Consider the following 23,768-nt stretch of genomic DNA (forward strand, 5'->3'; position numbering starts at 1 on the left):
TATTTGAGGCACAATTGAAACATAGCTCTTTGTTTCCAACTGTTGATGTCACCCATAAACAGAATGGTTCCCTAGGTGGTGTGTCATTTCACCCACATCAAAACTATTATTAAAACACCACTGGATTGTTAAAAAAAAATGTGGCTTGCAATGTAATTTCTCAATATATATGTTCATGATACAAAGGACATCTTTATATTAAGTCTGGTTTATTATAGAAAGCTAATAATTTACCCTCACCATCAGAAAACTTATTTACCACAACCTAAAGTGGAAGTAACATACATTTGTTTTTTTTATCTCATTGTATAATTTATAACATGGATTGAGATAAAAATGAAACAATAGATTGCTTTAATAAAATGTATATAATCACAGAAAGCAGTCATCAGCAGATGTTGACTCACAGAGAGCTCCACAGGTGCTCCAAGGTGCCGCCTTCCTCAACAACAGTGGACTGGGACATCTTAAAGGACGGGCAGTCTGATGAGGGGCAGATCGCTCTGTGAGCCACAGAGATATTTAATTATTAATTACGCTTGTATAATAATAATAATAATGAATGGTGAAGATCTGGAATAATAATCGAGTAGAAATGCATGGATAATGCAGAAAAAACAATTAACATTTCAATCTCCAAAACAACCACTGGTGTGAGGTTATTTTCTTGTAGAGCAATTTTGGTATAAGTTATTTGCAAAGTAGAATCAAACTACTTAACTCATGTAGAGCTTTGAGACACAGGCAGTCAAAATATAAATGATTTATTCACATCAATCTTTGGTTCATCATAAACTTCTTAAAAGAGAAGTTTGTTGGAGAGCAAGTCTAAGACTCTTTACAAAGGAAGGGTATTATAAGTGTTATTGTCTACTGTCTCACCTCTAAAGTCTGAAACTTGGTTTTGGAAATGAAATCAAGAACAACTAAACTGTGCTCTGTTTCCATCATTGGTAATTCATGCGTGATTGCGCCTCTCACTGAGCCCCTCCTCCTGTGTCCGAGACTGAGACAAATATTGAGCTATTTTTGAGGGAAAACTACATTTCTTAATTACGTTCACAAACCAAGGGTGAGCTTAAAAGAATCTGGAATTAGCTTGAAAAGTCAATCCATCGAGTGTGTTTAGATGCTTAAAAAGTATTATGATTTTTTAAAAAGTAGAAGAAAAAAAAACCTCTCACCAATCACAAACTGAGTTTTTAAATGTCTATTCAGGACAGAACAATGTAGTTTAGGTTTGACCTGAAAAAAAAAGTAACTGCTTAATTTAGTACCAATTTAATTTAGTACCTTCAATGCAGCCTGCAATGATCAGTGGAGAACAATGACAGACGCTCGATGCCAATAAACAACAGAACATTTGCTTGATCAGCAAGTGCAAGCTTTTTTTGCATACCGCCTCCTAGAGAAAGACGAAGAGCCATACCAAGAAAATCCAACGCTGTGCTGTCGTTATTTTAACATGGCTGTATAGGCCGTGATGGTGCATAGATTATTTTTTAATTTTTTTAAACTTCTGTAGTTGTTATACAAAGTTTTCGTCGAGTGAAATAGTGGAAGGGGTTCAACACACACGGGAACACAGAACGCCTTCATTCAGGTGTGATTGCACTTATGTAGTCCCAGCGAGGTGCTACAAGGCGCCAGGGGGCCTGAGCGAGTCCAGACCTGCCTCACTCATCGCCTTTTCCATTCCGGGGGGAAGCCTATCCTCCCCAGTCTCTGCACCGCATCCTCCCGTCCTCTTTTAATATGACTCCATCACACGCACACGCTCATGGCAGAAACGCTATTGCGTCGCCGTACCACTCCAGGTGGTCCTGGACAGATTTGGATCGCACTGAACAAACTACCTTCTGGTTTTTATTACTATTTCGCTCACTAATAAGTAGGCCTGTATCTCTTGGGTTGGAGCGTCTTTCTACGTGTTTCCAGCGGCCTACATTTGAGAAAGTCGCAAAAAGCAGGCTTACCGCGATCGATGATGATTGGATGTCTTGACTTTTCGTTTAGTCTCCAGTTTGAATATGCAGAAAATGATCGCAGTTAAGACAGGCTGACATCGTGATGGGAATGTTTGCTTGTGAAAATGTATTAAGAGCCGCGCAGCAGCGTCGCCTCTCTTAGGAACCACCGGTGTGTAGACTGGCTAAAACTGACTAAAGTACAGGGTCTGAAAAATACACATTACAACAAATAGGCTAAATAAGTCTCAAATCTTAATGATTTAACAAATTCTCCGAATTGCTAAAAGTGACTATAGGACTGTCTGTACAGGACACAGTCGTCTTTACTTTGGTCTTCACCGAATCGATTGCAGATATGGAACTTCCTCGGTAAACATCCGGGAAGACTGCTGAACCAAAAATTATTTTAGCTTTTTTTTTTGTGATCATTCAAAAAAAAAAAAAAATGCTGACAAGGTCTGAAAAAATAGCAATTGGCTGCAGTAAATTCCCGCTGTTCCAGCAGGGATCTGCCGCCGCAGACACAAACGCAGATCCCTGGTCGGAGAGCAGGTGGTTTGAAAAAAAGAAAAAAAAAAAAAGAAAAATATATATATTACCAGAGAGAAACAAAAAGGTCCTAAGTGTTCTTGGGCATCAAAGTTTTCATAAATAAATAAGTAAACAAATAAATGTAATTATTCTGCATTAATATTTTTACTGGATGTGCACATGTAATATTAACCAAAACACACTGATGAGCTGGTGGGTAGTAAATAAGGTGAAATATCCAAATGCAACAAATAAACGGGGGGCAGTTTTTGTTTAATACGAATCAATAAATTAGAAAATGAATAAATTCAATATTTCAATCTCTTCAATGTTTGCTGGTCTTATACAGAACATTTTCACCGGTCTCTTTGCGTCTTCACTCCACGGTTACAGCGACCATGACAACAAACATACACGCATTTTCCCTTCCCCAGGGTTATTTAGTGCGGAGGAGAAAAAAAAGCAGTCTCAAATGAGAAGAAATTAAATTTAAAAATTGTTTTAGATGTAATCAAGTTAGGCCCAAGTGAATTATCTCACTTTAGATAATTTAATGTGCGGTTTATCTTGATGTAAGATCTGGGCGTGTTTGAAGTTATTAATATTTTAATGTTGTTATAAAATTTGGAAGTTAAATCCCAGCTATTATTTATGTAGCTGGCCCAAAAATTATATCTCAGGTATATATTTCAATAAAACAGGTTATCCTAGATTTTTGCTTATGTCTATTTTAAAAGTCCAGGTCTAAAGCGACGCTATTACTTCCATTATTTGTGATGTTTAACAAAATCAGATGCATTATCTGTTGCTCTGAAACTAAACAACAAAAAACGTCTAGAAAAATGCGCACTATATGCAGTCCTTATCAACAGCTATCTTCACCACACTAATTTAAATAAATAGCTCTACATTTTAACCTTAATCAATAAGTAAAGGGAAATTAGCTTTCCAAAAGTCTGTTTTTTTCTTTTTTCTTTTTAAGTTATTTAAACAGAAGCTGAAATATGAAGAAATATTAGGCCTACCTGAAGGTTACGCTTATTCCAAACCAAACAACCAGGGATGATATTGCACCGAGTACCTGTTTGTTTATCGAACATGCCAAGAAAGTGACCCTCCATAAAAAATGGCAACATGGAAAAGGCAAACAAACAAAACATATATCGACCGAATTTAGCTCTGATAAGAGGGAAAGAACGTCATTGACTTTTCAGAAAAGCAATATGAACTGGAGAGAGGAGGGAAACTGATTTGCATCCTCTTCAGACAAGTGATGGCTTTGCTGATCGACACCGAAGAGAAGAAGGTGAAGCGTCTTTTTTTTGCGCTGAGGGAAGCAGAGAGGGGGTAGCGCGGTTTAGCCGCACACAAGCGGGAAAAAAACCTTGTCACCTTTCAAGAAAGAAAATAGCTGCAGCCTTAATAAAGCATGCTGAATTTATTTGTATTGACATGTTTGGTTTGAGATATAAATTACGAAAAGCCATTAATCAAACCATTTAAAATGTTATACACATGAGGACGGCATGACAACTGTAAAACTAATGAATTGACTGCCAAATTTAAAAAGATAATTGCCTGGTCATGGGAATAAAACACTTAAGACAATACGTTTCTTTATATTTGGTTTACATGAGCGTTTAGACTCGGGCAGAGAAAACAAAACAAAAATATTTTTCTTAAACTACATTTCCCATAAGGCGTTTCGGTGGAGGCGACCACTGATTGGACAGCACCGGTGTGTCATTTTACGTTCATAGAAACAAACCCAACAACAGTTGGATTAAAAATGTGTGAGCCCAACGCTTTCATGCGAAGAAAGAAACTCTGAATGACCTGTAGGCGTTTGTACATCTCAGGTTTTGCCGGAGGAAGTGATGCTGCTGAAGTTAGGAGTAAGTGTTGCATGTTTGGATATTTTGCATGGTTTGCTTTCACGTTAACCGCTAAGTAGTGCTACATGCTAGCAATGATCGAGCCCAGTTCGAGCTAGTTTAACGGAATCCCTAATAGTTTATGTTTGCAGTTCACGTCTCCATGTCTACTGTAATGGTTTCTTAACAAATAATATTTTCATTAAACAAGAAAAAAGGGTTGTACCACCGGGGTTGATAGCGTTTTTATTTTATGTTTTGCCAGCGAGTCAAAATAACACATTTAACTTTTTTATCAGTGCTTTCGGGTGTTATGTTCAAAAACGGTGTCATTTCAGTTTAAGTTTGAAGGTAGTTTACATTTTAATGATTCGACTTATTTTGAGAGAAAAACTTTATATTGCATGAAGTGTAGTATTTTGCTGGACGTATGGCGACATCACGCGGTAGTACGAGAAAACTACAATGTCAACTGTATGCAGTTGAAAATGTGAAGACACATCTTTGTGTATGCTTTTAAGATTGAATGCAGACTCTGTGTTATCTCATTATAGGAACAGTTGTGATTGCAAAATGAATTTCTCTGAGGTCTTTAAGCAGTCCAACCATCTTTGCAAAGTTTCCCCTGATGGAAAATATTTGGTAAGTCTTTGAGTTGAATTCTTTTGTTGTTTTATGGTAAACCACATTTACAGTGGCAGAAGTATCAATGTAAAGTCTTATAGAGATGCACCAATCAGCACTTCTCTGGCAATTGACAATTTCCAGTTTTCTTTGAGGTCTGACTTGCTGAAACAGATTTTGACTAGTTTCTTCCACCATGGAATGTTAAACTTAAAGGAGAAAAATATGCTGTACGTTTTTTGATAGCAGTAGTAGTTTTGAGTCTAACAGAAAATGGTTGAATTACAAGATTACACATTATGGTATATGTTGCTCACCTTAATCTGATTTTCAGAAGTTCTTAGTTCTGTGTCATAGAAAGAATAGAAAAGCTACCATTTATTATTTCAACGTTTTATGTGCTGATCAAGAGGTATCGTCTGATTCCAACCTCTGTCCAATTGATTGTGTAATTATGGGCCTTTTCTTCTACAACCTTTGCTTTTTTTCTTCTACAGGCTACCTGTGTACAATACAGACTAGTTGTGAGAGATCTTAGCACTTTGCAAATCCTGCAGCTCTACACCTGTCTGGATCAAGTGTCACACATGGAGTGGTCCTCTGACTCTTTGTTCATCCTATGTGCTATGTACAAGAGGGGTCTGGTACAGGTAACAGATACAAGTATAACCCAAGATCCGGATTTAAGTTTAGAAATTGTATTATTTTTGGGGGGGTATCTTGATATGTTTTGTACTTGGAGAATATTTTTTTAAATCAGTTTCTGATAGGTGGTTCCCAAACTCTGGGTTGAGTCCCACTTGAGGCTGCGACAATTTGGGGTGTAGACTAAAAAAAAGAAAAGCTAATAACAAAAGCATATTTATGCTGTACATTATATAACAGACAATACTAGCAAATATATACAAATCTGGCGAATTATGTTTGTGTTATCAAAGTTTATGTTTAATTGATATCATTTATAGTCAAACAATATTTGAGTATTGGTCAGAAGAGTTTGGCAACCACTTTTAAAATTCATTGAGTATCAAAAAGATGCTACTGATTGCTATGGAAATTCTGCTTATTTTTGTCACAGAAGTTAATCTAATAAGCAAGCAAAAGTCAATTGCTCATAATTAAATTGTTTTCCCCTTAAAATCCGGTGGTGTTTAGAATGACATTCAAAAGCTGACGTCAACACCATATAATTAATCTTTTTTTATACAGCATGAGTTAGTTGTTGTTTTGTACATTTTCTTTAAAATCATGAATAGGCAATGTCTTGTTAAGATGCTTTGTTTATGATGGTTTTCTCTACACAGCTTTCTACAAATTAAATACATTTTCCACTTAAAAAAACTGTAAAAGAGACAGTTATAAGTATAAGATGCTTAAATAACTTGTCAAGGCTGAAAATGATTAATAAAGACCACGTCAGTGGTTCATATTAGTATTTTTATTGGTTAGTTAGTTTTTCATTAAAATATTGCTAATTTACGTTTAAAAATCCTTCAACATTACAGCCAGAGATTGGTGCTTTTTATTTAATAAATTAATTTGAAATAAGGTTAAAAGCCATTCACTCAAATAAAAGGTGAAACCCAGCTGTTGTACTGAAACACAAAGAGATGAATCTTAGGCCTTTGACATTAGCAAATTGGTCTTAATGTGTATGGTGTCTAAACTATATACCTCTGACATGTTACTTAAAGACTCCAGTCTTATTTTTTATTTCAAATACGTTTAGATTGTGTGAAAATAACACAAACATTTCTGTAGCATTTTCATTGTAAAAAAAAAAAAAGAACATCTCAGAAACGATAATCACTGGAATCAGTAATAATTAGTTTTTAGCCAAAAGCTCAGGAGAAATTAGTTGTCACTATTCTAGTGAAGTTTTTTTTTTTCTTTTCTTTGTGAACTTAGTCATGCTGAATATAGTGGAAGCATCTTACCTTTGAAAGGGCATCCAGTGCCAGTCTTTCATGGTTTCGAACTTTCGCTTGTCTTTCAAAGCTTAAAATCAATCAACGTTTCTATAAGTACAGCTACGGTAACTGCTCGATGGTCATTCTTCTGCCATTGTCTCCCTTGGCTGCGTCGTCGTCTTCAGGTGTGGTCTCTGGAGCAGCCGGACTGGCACTGTAAGATCGATGAGGGCTCAATCGGACTAGTCTCCTCACGCTGGAGTCCAGACGGACGTCACATTCTCAACACCACCGAGTTCCATGTAAGTGTGAAGGTAGTTGATGCACGCGTGCATGCATCTAATGCAAGTGTTTTTATGTGTGCGCTTGTTTGGTTTCAACTGTTGCTGGCTTGTGAGGAAGGGGAGACCTGAAAATAGCCAGACACCAGAGCTTTCCTTGACTGCCTCTACGCCCCCCTGACCCCCACCTGCTGCATGTATTCAGCCTGATTTCATTCCTCTCCTCCTGTTAGCGTCCTGTCATACATGAGTCTCAAGTACCTTTAACACATGGGTGAAATGTGTGCATGCTCTGTTATGATCCTAGCAAGCAAATTCTTATAATAAACTTACAGTGCTGATAAAAATGGAAGTATGGTGAAATCACTTAATAAAAATACCATCTCTGAAAAAAGGGCCACTCAAACGTTTATATTCTTTAATTTTTAAGTAATTGATTTTATTAAATAGAGTTGGCTGGATGGATGCATGAGTCTGCTGCCTGTCAGTAAAGTGATCAAGTTTCTTCTGTGAACCTTTGAGAATTCTTGACCATACAATCCTCAGTGAGTGTTTTGATGCTTGCAAAGAGTTGGTTTTCTCCCAAATATATACAAATCTGAGCATCTGGTGCAATAGTAGTGATTCACAAACACAATCTTTCTCTAAAACTTGAATGTAAAACAGTTTAGATAAAATGGAGAGATCAGATAAATGAAGGATCAGGTTTTTCTTCTGTTTCTCATTCTCTCCCTCAACTCATTAAAATCTAATTCCTCGAAGGATTTTAGTTTTTGTTAAGAAGCTTCTAATGCTTTCAATGTACTTGTATGTAAAAAACACATGTTGACATCTGATGTTATTTAACCACTATTTATAATGTGATTGGTTGTTCAGAGCTTATTTGTTGCTACTATGTGACCCATCCTTCCTCGTCAAAGTTTAAAATGATTCTTTAAAATTTAGCAAATAAAAAGGAAATTCTTTTATCATTTGTCTAAATGGCAGAAAACTTTAAATTATTCCAAAGTAAGTCTAACATCTACATACTTTTTTATACAAAGATGGCTGTGGGCTTTAATATTTTGTTAATAGGTGAACTTTTCAAATAATGATGTAAAAAATTACCTCAACTTCAACCCTCCATACACTGTCAATAAGCTTCAATCAAAGCAAAATAAACCACCTTGTGGGACACACACAACAATATTTTATGACAATAGACTGAATCAAGTTGGTATAACTACATTCTTATTATTTCCTCTTTTTTTGTGAAATCCAACTTCTATTCTTATCTTTTAAGCTGACCTCGCCTGCATCCCTGTTTCACTCAGAGCTCCTTTTATGCTTAAACATCAAAACTTTTACTTTTTTGCTTTTAACCAAAAACATACAGAGAAACGCACACAAAGTGTGTTTAAGCTTATGTATACGCAGCATGGTACAGTTTATCATCTGTTTAGAGATGGACACTTTCAAAATGTGAAAGTAATGTAATGACTGCATAACATCTAAGACATGTGTGATGTGTGTTTATTTACATATTTGTAACGAGAGATGTTTTATTCCACTCCCCTAAATACTTGGAATCGGTTTGATTTATATATATCTCTGCTGAGATGAGATGTGATTGATTAGCATGAACCACTTAGCAGAAGTTGGACACTGACGAACCCAAGAGGAATTAGGATTTAGATCTTGAGTTTTGAATTAAGACTTTTTTTTCCCTGTCACACATCTAGTGCATAAATATGTCCCACTCTGGTTTAACCAGCTCAACTGCCAAAAACAATTAAGTCAGCAGAAGTTGATTGCACATTAATAGAAGTTGGCAAAAGTACACCCAGGGTAATAAAGACATGTTTGGTTATTTTCTGTGCATCCTAATTCCTGTTTTATATAGAGTCTAGAGCAGGCATGTGTTTATACAGGGTGAGAAAACATAGTTGCTGTCCTAAGACCATGTGGAATATGACAAGGCACCGCGATAGGCCGTGTCTGTCATGCTGAACCTGACTCCGGGACTCAGTTGACAGGTGTTGTGGTGCAACTACGTAGTCCGTCTGGTCTGGAGAAGGGTGCAGGGAGTGCAAGTGTCTGTGGTTTTAGTGCTTTGTGTCTGATGTGTCTTCCAAGAAACAAAACAGGAGTAGGTGGAATGATTCCACCCCCTGTAAAAAAAAAAAGGAAAAGAAAAGAAAAAAAAGGACAGTCTGATTTAGATCTGCTGATATGTTTTAATTCGAGATGCACCTATTTTGCTTTTATTGGTCAATATCCAATTTTTATCTTAAAATGCCATTTCCACTTATTCATCAGGAAATGTTAGTCTTTATCTTCTTTTTGCTAAAGTTAAACCAAACTGTATCACATAAAACACATACAAGTATACATACTCTGAGTTTTAAGTTTTGATTTTCTTTCCCACAATAATTTTATGTTGGACTTGCCTGTCATTTTGATTTAAGCAAAGATAAATCAAAAATGGCTGAAATTGTATCACTATGATTGATGTCATTGCGAGATAAAACTGTTGTAATTTTTAACAATTTGTGCCTGACCAACAAAGCACACAATTTAAGAAATATGTACTTGAACATTCATTTATTTATTTGTAACTTTGATGTTTTTATGCTGTTCTTCTGCTCTATCTGATTTAAAGACTTTGTTATGCTCTTAATCTTACATTGTTCTGTTTTGGGAGTGATGTGACTTTTCAAAACCATGGTGCAAAAAGTTTCAAAGGGAAAGGAACTGTTAATTGCAGTAAATAAGCATGAATCCTTTTTTTTTAGCACTTTGCAAATTCACTGTCTCAAACAAATTGGCTCATAAGTTACTGATCCGTATCTTTCATAGCTTAGTTATACATAATTAATACTGTGGCATCCACAATGTATTGTTCTTTAAACATTACATGGTAAAGAAGCAAAGATAGTTTGATTAATTAATGCTTCCTTACTTGCCATGCTGTTGTGTGAAGGATGGCCAAACCAACAAAAAGCAAGAAAAATAACTGACAACAATTCCAACTTTGCCAAACAGCCCACTGAACTTGCCTTCACCCTGAATCAGGATTTCATTAACGCAGTGCCAGGCCGGTGTTCGTGTCAAGCTTAAATTTCAGCTCCACTCATAAACAGCCTGCTATATTAACTTGTTTAGTGACAGCTGCCTGTGCTTTGCATCGTGCCTTTGTGGAAGTGTTTGTGCGTCTATGTGCTGGTAAATCTGCTTAGTGTACTGCCTTGGTTTTTCACTTTTAACCTAAACCAAAATACTCTACTATTTTTGGTATTTTATAGATTCTTTTGATCACTTTCCTAATCTGGGTGAAAAGGATGGGCCCACATTGAAGACTTACTAGAAAGTAACTTAAAAGTGTTGCATTTGTCTGTTTTCTGTAAGTTTTAGGTTCCAGTCATTTACCTGAGTACCTCACAAAATCCCCCTCCAACATGACTGTTTATCTTTATAACCAATAAACCCAAGTCGGAAAAAAATATATAGCCAAGGAGAGGCTTGAGGGCATCTTCATTTAGGATATTTCACATTGTTGAGATCAGATTAGCCGGGATGTTTTTGGCAGGTTCAGCTGAAGCATTACTTGCATGTAACATAGTTGGCAATACTGCTACTGTAGACTGTAAATGTAGGCAGCAGATGGAACGCAGCGTGGGACAATAAGTCGCCCATTGCCTTTGTAGGCCACGAGAGGCCATAGTTTCTTGATAAATTCATGAGACGGTAACTGGAGATATGGTCTATATTGGTTTGAGATAGTTTTTTATGTGGAATGCCTTCTGTCTAATCCTCTGTTGACAGATGGGGTTATTCAGCATCAGGTGCACTTTCCTATCCTCCAGCCCTCACTCAACCATGCAATAAAATAGATGATAAATTTATTGCAGACTTTCCCTATTACCTGTATTTTCTCACTGAGTTCTTTACGTTTTAAACACATGGTTGGGTTAGGGTAACCACCAGATCGCAGATACTTCTCAAATCCCAGCCACCCACTTTAAAAAACTGCTCCTCCAGGATTGGTGAGAATACTTCATTTTAATCCCAGCTTTACTGACTCTAGTTCTAATTGCATTTTGCCACACAAGCAAAACCATTTCCCACCTATTTTGCTCACACACACACACATTTTTCCCTTCTCAGTTTAAAGTTACACTCTGTTCTGGTCCTGATCACTCTGCATTGCATATGTGGCGGCCTCGAAGCATTTATCTGTAAAGCATGTGGGTGTTTGAGCGGTGTTGACTCTGGTTGTTATGGCAGCTTAACGGAGGGGAAGTCCAGAAAGTCTGCAGTGAGATGTTATTGCAGGATCTACACAGCTGGTTGTCCAAACTGGCTGACTAAACAGAAGGGTCAACACTTCAGTCTGTTTCAGTGACAGATTTATCCCCTGTTCATATGTCTGACTGAATCCTATAACAAAAGGTCCTCGTTTCAGAAGTGTTGTTAAAAGTTATAGAGTCTAAAAGTTAAAATTAGAATTATTAAGAATGATCATCCAAAAGAAGTTACTTTCCTGTTTTTTTTTTCTTTTTTACCAAGTAAAATTTATTCTTCTGTTAATATTGAATTATCTCAACCCTTTTTGTTATTTAATAATTCTTAGAAGATTACCAGCAGAAATTGTATAAGTTACATTGCTTAATATTTAATGCAAAAGATTCACTTCTGATAACTTTGGATGTGACATGTCACAATATTATTTAAGGCTTTAAATATTGCCCAAAAAATGACAACCCAGGTTTGCAATCACATATAAATGCTTGATATAAGCATAATAAGTAGGCATGTTTTTCTTTTCCAATAGCCATAAGTTGCCAAAACTATTATTTCTGAGAAACAGTTAAAGTTTGTGATAATTTCTTTCAATTTAGTTTTAATTACAACTGTGTATGCTAAATGCAAACAAACAAACAAACAAAAAAAAATACCTCTCAGGGTCCACTAACAACCAGGGAAATATTTTGTAGTAAAACATCATCAGTTATGACCTAGAAACCTTGGAGTCATTCTGTTTAAGCTTTTAAACAACCTTATTCAGCTATTTTCCTTAACTATAATTTGAGTGCTGCCTCCTTTCCTCTTCTTTTTGTGCTCCTGAACTTTGCTGAACTGATATAGGTGGATATTTGACTGACTGTTGTCAAAACTGACCATTAACACATGGTTCCTTGTCATGTCGGCTTGTGGTCACATGGTGTTTCTTCGCTGCCGCTTTACGTCCGTCAGTCTGCACGCCACTCGCAGCTACACAACTGTTAATTTGTCACACTTGTAGCGGACGTGTCTAACATTAAACCATGGAGCAGACAGATCAGAGTGAGCCAGTTTCCTGCTATCTATATATGAACTCTCATCTATGAGTTAAATGAGAGCGTGCTTGACTTGGACTCCGCTCTACTTCCAATCAGTATATCCTCCCTTACCTTACAGTTATTTTCAAATTTTGTCAATTTTAAACAAATTAACATATTTAAAATCTTCAAACAAATTAGATATGAGACAAAGTTAAATTAATTTAAAAAAACATGTTTGTTTGTTTTTCATTAATTTTGAGAATAAAGCAATCCAAGCTAACCTGATCCTTTGGAGAGAGAAAAAAAAGCCAGTTCCCTGGTAATTATTAAATCACGGATTAACATTCATAAACCAAATTGTATTTGGTCAACTGACTTCAAGTATTTTCACTCAGGACTGAATAAAACCTGACCTGCACAATCAAGACTTTATTTCAATAAAGTCTGTCTGACAATACAAGGAAGACTGAAATATTTTAAAAGAGCAACACATGTCATTTGTATGTACAATACCTTGTAGAATGTATGAGAGCAATAATCCAGAAATGTGGAAATCCTGACGGTGTGATGAACCTTCTTTGGTAGTTGGAGTGTTTGACCTACTAATATTTCTCTGAAGAGCCTGTAGAGTTCTTAAAAAAACAAAAACAACTTAAAAAACAAACATTGACATCACTTTAGTGAATTGCTAATTATCACAAATACTTGTCAGTTGTTGCTGCTTTGTTTTGCATCAACAGCTATTAGAATTATAAGTTGGTCCTTCACATAGGACCAACTTGTTTTGGAAACTGTATTCCCTCAACAAATTAAATCATAATTTGAAAGCTAAAGTTTGTTCTTACTTAGGTTGTCTTAGTCTGGTGTTAAGATATAATTTGCTCATCTGAAACATTTGCATGCCAGGGGATAAAAACGTCTTCAAACCGCTGTAAATGCAAACCAATCTTGAATGAGTGCAGTTTCTGTTTGTAGATGGCTTGACACATTTTCTGAAGAGCTTTTCTCATCAAAATTCAGACTGTGAACTACATCTGTCTTTACATGTTGTAAGAATAATAAATTTGTATATTTTAGAGTATGTTTTTACTAAAAAAAAAAACCCAAACAAAAACAAATCTTGTGTTTTTTGATTTTGCCGTGACAGCTGAGAATTACCGTCTGGTCCCTCTGCACGAAAGCCGTGTCTTACATCAAGTATCCCAAGGCATGTCAGAAGGGTGAGTATGGGAGTGGTATTATGAATGTTTACAGTATGTACTGCTATAGTACCTGAGGACAGGGTCAGCTGAGTGCCTTGACATACCTCATTAATCACTTACTGCTCTTTACCTTGTGGCAAAACCCGGGATATGGCCAAAGTATGGCCGTCACTGGTGACAGCTGTGCTCCCCCTTCAGTAAATGGGGCATGCTCCTCATAACGGCCCTGTCAGCGACTACTGGATATATGATTGTCTCGGTCTCTACTCATTTTCCACATGTAATGCCATGCCCCTCTACAATCCGTTTATCTTCTGCACTGTCATATAAATGATTTCGGCCGCGGTAGTTGCATGCCGCAGACTCGATGGTGCCAAACAATCGGATAATTACATTGTATCAAACACACAGAACTCCACGAGTGTGTATTCAGTGGAAAACATCGGCCTCCGCTGTTATTCCAATCAGTAGATTGAACTGTTTATATTAAATGGGAGAAAAATCTTTGAATAGTTTGATTGTATTTCTATCAGTAAACTGTCAACGCAGTTATTTAATTTATTACCAGTGAACACACATGGTATTCTGCTAACTGCAGCTCTTTCAGCAAATTGTCATTGCGATGATTATTTTTCAGTAAACTAGGGGTGTTGGGCTTTTTCAACTAAAACAGCGCTCAGGCCCACTCGCCCTCCTGACGCACTTTTCAACCAGATCAAAGTTTAAAAATAATTTTTTTTCTAGGCGGGACAGTTATGCTGGTGTTGTTTTCACCTTTTGACCTGTGCATTGCAACTTGGGGAGTGTCTCTTGGAGCAACACTGCAGCTCGAACTGAATGTTGCCGCTTAAAGGGATAGTTTGAGAGTTTATGGGGGGTTGAATGGACTACTTGTGAGTGGTTAGTATTGGCTACAGAAGACAGCAGCCATTGTGATCAAAGTTAGAAGAATGATAGAAGAATACTTGAATTCATCCTTTCATTGTCCAGCTTTCACTAGCAGCTGGACAGCAATTGAGCCTGTAAAGATTAATGAAATGAAAGCAAGGATAACCTGTCTTTCTCTGGGATGTTTCCTGTGTTGGCCATGTAGAACTTTATCTTGATTCCTTTTTAGATCAGAATTTTTTTTTATTCAATACATGGAGCCTAATAATCTTTTTCTGTATCAATTCTAAACTATTTAACATGAAAGACAAGAGGAAAATGAACATCCACATTGGATGTTCATAAAAGATACATTTATCAAGAGTAAGATAAAAGTGTGCACAGAAGATGCTTCAACATCTTGGCTGGTGGTGCCTCCACTGAGCAAAACATGGAAATAGTTACTGTTACTGAACTAGGAGACCTGTTATGTGTTAATGACTTTGATTTGTTTAGCAAATATAATTCTTCTGTTTTATTCGCCAACCACTAAAGTCAGATGTTGAATATTACGCTAATTGTTGGACTTGGCCGTATTGTTTAGGAGTTCACCGATTTCAATTTTCTGGCCGATCACCAATCTTTAGAAAGTCTGACCTGCCAATACGGTTTTTATTTTATTTTTTTGTATGAAATGTTTCTAAATATAAGTATTGTTATACCATTTTAAGCAGACAGCAAGAACTTCTACAAAATCTGGTCTTGTTGCTCTGTCACCCACAGGAATAGACTTCAGCACAGATGGATGCTATATGGCTTTAGCTGAGCGCCGTGATTGCAAAGACTATGTTAGTATATTTGTATGTGACGACTGGCATTTACTCAGGGTAAGTAGGACACCGCTTTGCTTTTTTAAATTTGTGTATTATTATTTTTTTAATAGTTGGTTCCATCTTTGCATAATCAACTTTGTTCATTTATATTTTGTCAGAATGTCTTAAACTGTTGTTTTTGTGTTCATTATTTTCAAATTGTGCTTGTCATATATTTACTTCATGTTTTTACTTATTTCACAGCATTTTGAGACTGAAACTCAGGACCTTGCAGGATTGGAGTGGTCTCCTAATGGATGTGTGCTAGCGGTGTGGGACAGCTGTCTAGAGGTCTGTTCCTTTAAGATTCAACAACTGAAATAAGCTAACTGTTCTAATGACAAATAAAAAAGCAAATGTTACCAAACATTTTTTTTTAAAGTTGCTGATTGTGCTCATTGAAGTTAGACTTGTCTGTCTTCCACTTTTCCCAGTGAACACATTTTTATTGAAACTAAAACCTGAACACACTGTTGATTTGATATTGTGCCTCTGTTAACTTATACTTTATTTAGCCTATTATATCACCTTTAATTCTGCCAGTTTTGAGCACTTTTGTGTAGATCAGACATATTCAACATTGTTCATGTTTTATTATTTTATATACTTACTGTAAATGACTAAATTAGCTGTTAGAAAAAGGAACAGATTGTTTTTTTTATTTAAAATATACTCTATAAATGTATTCTAAAAATAAAAAGCTGTTGCTGTTTGACATAGTGATGGAGAAATCATCTTATTGAAATTTGTTAGAAGTCCAGTGAATTGTAGATTAATTTTGTAATGACTCTGACTTTAAACATTGCTTTTCTTTTAGAAAATGAGGCCAATCTAAGTACCACCTACTTCATTCTTTTCATATCTTGAAGCTGCATAAAAATGCCAAACACTTGCGGCAATACATTAGTTTATTAATTGTTTATTCTCCACAGTATAAGGTTTTGCTATATTCCTTGGATGGCCGGTTGCTGTCGACCTACAGTGCCTATGAGTGGTCCCTCGGTGTGAAGTCTGTGTCCTGGAGCCCCAGCAGCCAGTTCCTGGCTATAGGCAGTTATGATGAGAAAGTACAGTTTGTTAGAAAGTGTCAAAATTTTAAATGCACCGATGGTCATTATTTGTAGATTTCTAACTATGTTTCTTATATTTGTCAGGTGCGCATCCTCAATCATATCACGTGGAAGAAAATCGTACAGTTTGAGCATCCTGCAACCATTGACAACATGAAAGCTGTGAGTATTGACGATAAAATAAAAAATACTTTGTACTTTATTTTTCTTATCAAGCTTATTTGCTACATCCTGTGTCCTTAGATTGTGTATAAGGAAGTGGAAAGAAGACCAGCAGTGGTCAGTGATGAGATGTCACTACACAACATCACAATGGGCTCCACGCTTTTAAGCACCCAGAGCAAGTGTATGTCAGCAATACTCATTTATAACAAAACAATATTTGATTAAAAAAACAATAATAATACCAGTTGAAGTATCCTAGTTTGTTTACAAAATCAGAGTTGTTTTTTCTCATCCAGATGAGATCTGCCCCCTGCCTGTCCAAATTCCTGTGGTCAAGCCAGAGCCAGACAGAGCTAATCCCAAAATAGGTGTGTCTGTTCTGGCATTCAGCTCAGACAGTCGCTATCTTGCCACCAAAAATGGTAAGTACCGATGGCTGTTTTTTTTTTTTTTTTTTTTTTTTTACTTATCGGTGACCCCAGTAAACTGTGTGAAATGTGTTTATGGCTTCTAAATTTTTCAGTAATATATTATTTCATACTCAACTGTTTTTCACCCTCCTGGTATTTTAACACCATTATAAACAGAGTGGCTGTGAAGGTTTATGAGCATTTCTGTCTCTGTAGACAACATGGCCACTGCCGTCTGGGTGTGGGACATGCAGAAGATGAGCCTGGAGGCTGTGCTGGAGCACACATCCGCCGTACGCTGCGTTATGTGGGACCCCCGTCGGCCCCGACTGGCCCTGTGTACCGGCAACAGCAAGCTTTATCTTTGGTCTCCAGGAGGCTGCGTTTCTGTTCAGGTTCCTGCTGAAGGTATCGCACTCAATATTTAAACTGCGACTTTATTGGTTAAAATTTCCAACTTTTTGAGTTAGCTGTTAGCTTGGGCTGTGTGGGATAAGACGTCCTCTATAAACTTTGCAAATACTATTATTTTCAGAGCTTACTGTTATCTGTGAAAAAAGCTTTTCTCTTTTTTTGTACGTGTTTAGTGATCAGTTACTCCTCTATTTTTTTGTCTTTCAGGTAGTTTTCAAGTCCAGTCCCTAAACTGGCACTGCAGTGGTGACTCTGTGATCCTGCTTGGGAAAGACCAGCTTTGTTTGTGCTATATGGATACTGACCACGAAGAAAAGTAAAAGTCACAACATTTACTCCAGTTAGTTCAGGTCTAATTTTGTACTTGAAGATCAGTGGAAGCACTCCTGGATATCTCTAATATATCTGGATTATAGCAGCTTAAAAACCAAAAAATTTTCAAAACCTGATGACATTCCTACTCCAGAAAACAAAAAAAACTTTTTAAACTAAAAGATACTAGTTTAAAAACTAGTGCTAGTTTTTTCAGCACTAAGCCTTAGCCATAAACTATTTATGTACATGTTTCTTTGAATGTTTGTATTTGTTCTAAATAATTTTTTTTGAAATAAATACTTCAGTTTTTTACTTTGATGGATCTACTTTGTAAACTGTTAATTCCCAATTTTCTTCACATAATTGAAAATTATGTGAAGAAAATGTAGAAATTACTTTCACATAAATAACAGCTTAATCATAATAGTTTTTAAGATCCAAAATGAAATTAATATTGATATATCTTGTAAACCTGTATTTTTATTTTTTTTTAAAGCATGAAGCTGTATGACCTGCACAGTGAATAACAGCTAGTAGCAATGAAGGAAAAAATCTAAATGGTTACATGTGCAACTATGAAAGTCAATCCTGTATGGCTCAACAGGTTGGGGTCATGAGCTATGCTATACTAGGTCTGAAAAGGGAAGAAAGCAATACACTTCTTCTGCAACCAACAATAAGGAACCAGATAAACTGTCTTTAGAAAAACAGGAACGTCTTTATTACTTCTTCTCAGTCTTGGCTGCTGAGCTGCAAACAGAGATCAAGTCGAAGCCTCAAAACATTTTAACGACATTTCTTTTTTTAAATAAAATACTTTTCAACTGGCATACTTAAGACATTTTGTATTAGCATTCATACGTTAATTTAAAAAATACAGATAAACACTTATTTACAACTAAACATAAGATATATTGTGCAACAACAACAAAAACATCTGTCATGCAAACTTGGCGTGCAAGGACCATGCGCAAGGACAGAAAAATGTGCTGCGAGACAACTGGTTAGGTTTGCTTGTTTTGAACTTTTTTGGTTGGACAGGCATTGACCTAGATTTTTAAAAAATTAAGTTATTTGGATAAAGGAGGAACTGGCTACTCACTCTTCTCAGGCACATCTCAACAATTCTCATTGCGGATAGAGTTTAGATTCTGTGTTCGTCAATGTTGGTATGAAAATGTTGGCTCATTCTGGTTGAACCATATTTTCACCATTTAAGGCTTGGTGAATCGGTTAAGGTGAAAGCCGAGCCATTCAGGACGCTTCGGTAGGCAACTGATGTTTCTGGCACAAATCATTGTTAAATCTGGACCTGACAAACTGAACCAATTTTAAATCTATTCTACACTAGGCACCAGACATGATGTGTCTTTTACTGAGCATATTTATCTTTGGTGAGATTGTTTTCTATTGCCCCACAACAAATGTAATTGAGTTTGCTTCACTGATACCTGGTTTCCTTAAAAATACATTTTGTTCTAATATCTGAAGTTCTCTTTGCATCATATCTGAAGAAATGCTGCTACTCTCACTTTGCCATGGGGTTGACATTATTTATTTACTTTGCTAAATCTCTCAATTTTCTCCATGCAGGCTTAAAAAAGTTTTGAATTAACTTTCGGTAATTTACAGGTCTGGGTACCTGTAGAAATAATGGCGTTGTGTGCTGAAATTCATAGCTGTGCCTCAGGTGATAATGGTGTGTAACACTTTAGAGTTCCTACAGATGTTGAGCATAGACATTTGTCAAATTACAATGAAGTGAAAAAGGACCAAACATGGTAATCTTTGGCAAATTATGTTAAAATAGAACCCAGGTTTTTTCATTGCACCACTTCAAGGCATTTTTCAACTTGCCTTCATCAAAAATGGCCAAGTTTTAATAATCTGTAGCTCAATGTTCTTCAGGAGGAAACATTGTTTACTGGAAGCAAAACGTAAAGGAACAAGATCCAAACTCCTGCATAGAACACCAGTAACAAATTATTTCTCCTTACTCAAGAAAATTAAACATAATAAAATAAAACATGTAGCTTTCACTGTGTGTGTGTTGTTGATGTAGAAAAGCAATTTGTTTTAGTCTCTCTATTGTGTTCATCATGAGACATAATTGGTAAATTGCCTTTTGAAATAATGCAGCCATGCAGTACCATGTAATGTACCAAGTCTAACACAATTGTTTTGACTAACATTGTTTCATGGTTTGTTGCTGCAGATAAAAACTCAAACAAAACCAATTCCTAATTCAACCCATTTAAGATCAGAAATGACCCCTAAGCTTCAGGAACTTACTAAATCTACAAGGAGTGTAGGGGTTTTGCAAGTTATCTCACATAAAGCATCTGCTGCAGAGCAGGGAGTGTGAGGTTGATCTGCAGATTTTTAATGGAAAGCAGTGAATAAAATTAAACGGCAGCCATTACAGCTCTAACTGTCTTTTACCTGCTGCAGGCAGACCACATGTCTCCAACACCAAATTAAGGAAGTGTGGACATGTCGACTGAGACACACACACACACACACACACAGGCAAGCTGTATTGAACCGCAGCTTCTGTCAGACAGTGCAGTTTAACAAAGACAGACGGGGACAATCCCATGAGAAACTCAGAAGCCGATTTTGCCACGCGTCATGGAGTAGCCCAGCTTCGCTTCGTTGTTGATGAAAGACATGATGCCCAGATAGGTCTCGATCAGCAGGGGTCTTTCCAAGATCAGGACGCCGTTAGCCCGGCCGGGGATGGGGTGCTCCTTGTGGGCTTTCTTCACCGCCTGTATCAGCTGGGTTTTGAAGCTGTCCAGCTGGGGAAGAGAAGAAATGCATGGAACAGGATCAAACTTGTTTGCAAACTTTTAATATACTGTTCATATTCTTATCAAAACTCAGATGAAAAGTGGATAATTAATACCATAATATAATATAATATAATAATATAATAATTACCAAATATATTCTATATGCAACAAATTTGGTAATTTGTTGCATATAGAATATGCATGCAGAAAGGTCCAAACAAGTGCTACTGCCTTGTCAGTAAGAAGGGGAAAAAAGCAGCTTTGAGCCAAGATATTTATGCAGATTAAGGTGGTGTGAATGAATGGCCCTTTGTTCTGGAGGATTTCTAATACCACTAGGGCTCTGTTGTTTCCAGCTGGCCTGTGACTGCTGAAGCCGTTGTTGTTCAATGTGCCTCAAACAACATTTAGATCACCGATGATATGTGGTAGATTGCATTTCAGGCTGCCGTGCTCATCAAAGTGAAACTGAGGAATGCACTTACTATGAAATCATTTGTTGGCCAGCTTAGTGAAGCGGATCATACCTGGCAGAGGGAGGCCACCTTCTCATCGGCGCGGGCCATGGGGTGCTCTGTGAAGGTGGAGTACGGCATGTCTGTGGACCAAGGGTTCCAGCGGTTGAGAAACGAAGCCTGTGGACGTTTGTCCCACTGAATGCGAATCCCGTAGCCCTCTCTTCTGCAAAACAAGTCAGGAATAGACCTGTCACAATAAGTTATCTTAAGTCAATTAATCGCATGATAAACGCATTTGTTTCTTTTCTCTCTTTCTATCAAACCTGGTCTCTTCAGTCTGGTGCATTTTTCTCAACTAGACCTTTTTTTGTAAGACAATTTTGTTTACAGAGACTTCATAATTGTTTTATTTATTTTGAATGTTTAAAATGTCTCCCAGTTCCAGTGTAAAATGTTCAATAGAATTTAAAGTTTATTGATCTTTGAGTGTGTTCTTGCATTATTATGCCATTACCAATATATTACTTCCAAATGGTTTCCAAACAACAATTTATCGCAATAACTTCTATGGCAATTTATCGTCCAACAAAATTTATTATCGTGACAGAACTAGTCAGGAACAATGTAACTTAAGGAAATTACTTTTTTGATTTATTTATTTTTTTTACCAAGCACTGCAGCATCTTTAAGTAGCTTTTATCTGTGTCTGAGTTTTCCCTTGTATTTAATGCCTGAGAGATAAAACACAATCTACTTGTGTTGCTCATGCCTCGTGAAATAGGGGGATCAAAGTTCACCCTTCAGTTTTATGCCACCGATACAGGTCAGGAGGTCATCACAAACTCCTAATGACTATTTGACCTACTGATAGCTGACGGCAATCACGATGTGACGTGGTTATGCGTTTATTTGCACGTACAGCGAGTAAAGTAGATCTAATCAATTAGGATGACAAGTCATGCTTAAAGCTGTCCTCTTGTAACCAACCAAGACAAAAGTGAGAGCTAGATCTGAACCATCCAACATTGAACATCCCAGGCTGTTTTTTTTCCTCTCCTTTCTTTCCTACAACTACCTGACTGGTCCAAATTCATTAATGAGAAATGTTGCTTTCAAAGGAAATATTGTCACACTGTTTTGACCAACTGGTCTGATGCCTGCTTACTTGAAGCTGCAAAAAAACAAAAATGACCCACTTGTTGAGAGATTTTGGAGGGAATTCAAATTCCCCCACAGAGATGGTGTCTACAGCGTTGAGCGATATCCTGACAACTTGCTGGCACAGCAGATTAATGAAGTCGTACTTGCACACCAGCAGAGACCTGCACACACACACAAAAACACATTTTCTGTTTACACTTCCTAAAACCACGCAGTCAGCATAGAAAGCTGATTTACTCACTTATCGGTAATTAGAACAAGTCTCTCCTTCTCGTTGTTCCAATGGTCTACTCTGTGGAAATCCCACAAATAAACACCAGAATATGAGGATTTATGTTTGTTTCTCATCAGCTGATGATGATGATGATGGCAGGCCCGGACTGATGGATACTCACTCTGCCAGCAGCCAGACGCTGAGCACCTCCCCGTCCTCGGATGGGAGCGCCACGGTCCGGATGTCGTTCACAGCCTGCTCGATGGTACCTGGCTGAGATCAGCATCACACAACAACCGCCAATCATCAGCATCACCTCAGACAAACCAGCATCTTTGTGACGTCCTACTGCACTGCTGCAAAAACAAAATACTGCACTAATCTGTATCACGACAGTTTAGTGGAGTTTTCTGGCGAGCTTTAAATTTAGTTATTTACATTTAAATGCCGCTCACCCTGAACACGAAGTAGTCCTTGACCTTCGCTTGCATCGTGGGGTTGTGCACATGAAAAGGCGTGAGCGTTTGTAACGGGGGGCAGCAGGCCACGGAAGCTGCGTGTCCGAAGCCCCGTCCGGCGGCCTCCGGAGGCGTGAAGGCGACCTCGACCCCCTCCTCGGTTTCTGCGGGGAGGAGAACCGCAGCACCCGGGCTCTCCGGGTCCACCGTGTCGTTCAGCTGGAGCATGGCGGAGGAGACGATGTTCGCGGAGTTTTCCTGACAACTAACGCCGAATTTCACATTAGAAAATGGATTTCCGAGGACGCGGACTCTCCCATAGCGCACGAATGTTTTGATAGTCGGGGGTAACAAGGAAGCAGTTCCGGCTGGCTTCACGTTTCATTTCCTTCCTCTTAAAGGGACATTCATCCAGATCACTGTGGATAAGCGACTCTTGCCATTTTTCAGAAACATTATGTGCATTCCATGTATTTTATTATCATCATTCACGTTCAGTGAGTTCAGTGGTAAAACAAATAAGGTCCATTATAAATAATAATATGAACATTACTGTCCCAGCAAAAGCAACTGTCATAAAGTACAGTTAATATGGCAATGATGTTTCCTTGTATAATATCGATTCGTTTTACAATTATATTAGTGTCTATTTGAATATATCCTAAATCACAGCTGGAACAAACGTAACGTAAAATAAGGGGGTGGGGGGGGAGGAATACTTGTTTCATCTCGGTTTGTGACCGCAGTGAAGTTAGTTTCAAGTTGGATATTCGACATTCAAGCTCCGCGGAGACTTTAACATTATTAGTGCGCAATAAATAAAAGAAGCCACCTTTTAAATGAGCTAATGCAGGCTAAAAATAATCACGTCAGT

At 37.3% G+C, this 23,768-nt stretch overlaps 3 protein-coding genes across 4 annotated transcripts in view; 1 reads left to right on the forward strand and 2 right to left on the reverse strand.

Annotated features, from left to right (window-relative positions):
- tp73 (tumor protein p73) overlaps positions 1-7,096 on the reverse strand; it is a 42,926-nt gene extending 35,830 nt beyond the window's left edge. The window contains exons 1-2 of one of the 2 annotated variants that reach the window (XM_008414745.3): positions 6,937-7,096; positions 408-503 (exon numbers count right to left, since the gene is read on the reverse strand). In XM_008414745.3, coding sequence (XP_008412967.1) covers positions 408-503; positions 6,937-6,968 — 128 coding nt within the window. In that variant the 5' untranslated portion in view covers positions 6,969-7,096. Of the gene's footprint in view, positions 1-407; positions 504-3,526; positions 3,816-6,936 lie in introns of those variants that run through there. The other variant, XM_008414746.3, reaches the window with a different exon arrangement.
- Positions 4,227-18,126, forward strand: wrap73 (WD repeat containing, antisense to TP73). The gene is made up of 13 exons (XM_008414744.3): positions 4,227-4,396; positions 4,930-5,017; positions 5,497-5,649; positions 7,095-7,211; positions 13,641-13,713; positions 15,346-15,449; positions 15,639-15,725; positions 16,367-16,501; positions 16,589-16,666; positions 16,748-16,850; positions 16,966-17,091; positions 17,296-17,487; positions 17,701-18,126. The coding sequence occupies exons 2-13, from the start codon at positions 4,949-4,951 to the stop codon at positions 17,811-17,813; spliced, it is 1,350 nt and encodes a 449-aa protein (XP_008412966.2). The 5' UTR covers positions 4,227-4,396; positions 4,930-4,948; the 3' UTR covers positions 17,814-18,126.
- Positions 18,127-18,506: 380 nt separating this feature from the next.
- Positions 18,507-23,266, reverse strand: tprg1l (tumor protein p63 regulated 1-like). The gene is made up of 6 exons (XM_008414749.3): positions 22,892-23,266; positions 22,618-22,709; positions 22,464-22,514; positions 22,258-22,383; positions 21,131-21,284; positions 18,507-20,609 (listed from the first exon to the last, which is right to left on the reverse strand). Exons 1-6 carry the CDS (start codon positions 23,120-23,122, stop codon positions 20,415-20,417), a joined length of 849 nt encoding a protein of 282 aa, XP_008412971.1. The 5' UTR covers positions 23,123-23,266; the 3' UTR covers positions 18,507-20,414.
- Positions 23,267-23,768: the final 502 nt, after the last annotated feature.

Source organism: Poecilia reticulata, chromosome 7 (assembly GCF_904066995.2).
Source record: "Poecilia reticulata chromosome 7, P_reticulata-male-v2, whole genome shotgun sequence".
Classification (NCBI taxonomy): Eukaryota; Metazoa; Chordata; class Actinopteri; order Cyprinodontiformes; family Poeciliidae; genus Poecilia; species Poecilia reticulata.

Excerpts from the sequence above, each read along its gene's own strand:
- tprg1l (XM_008414749.3), bottom strand. The coding sequence starts at position 23,122 with ATGCTCCAGCTGAACGACACGGTGGACCCGGAGAGCCCGGGTGCTGCG. Across the intron at positions 22,515-22,617 it reads AGCGTCTGGCTGCTGGCAGA|AGTAGACCATTGGAACAACG; the intron begins GTGAGTATCCAT and ends GGATTTCCACAG. Across the intron at positions 22,384-22,463 it reads CTTGTTCTAATTACCGATAA|GTCTCTGCTGGTGTGCAAGT; the intron begins GTGAGTAAATCA and ends GTGTGTGTGCAG.
- wrap73 (XM_008414744.3), top strand. The coding sequence starts at position 4,949 with ATGAATTTCTCTGAGGTCTTTAAGCAGTCCAACCATCTTTGCAAAGTT. Across the intron at positions 16,667-16,747 it reads CCATTGACAACATGAAAGCT|ATTGTGTATAAGGAAGTGGA; the intron begins GTGAGTATTGAC and ends CTGTGTCCTTAG. Across the intron at positions 17,092-17,295 it reads CTATCTTGCCACCAAAAATG|ACAACATGGCCACTGCCGTC; the intron begins GTAAGTACCGAT and ends CTGTCTCTGTAG.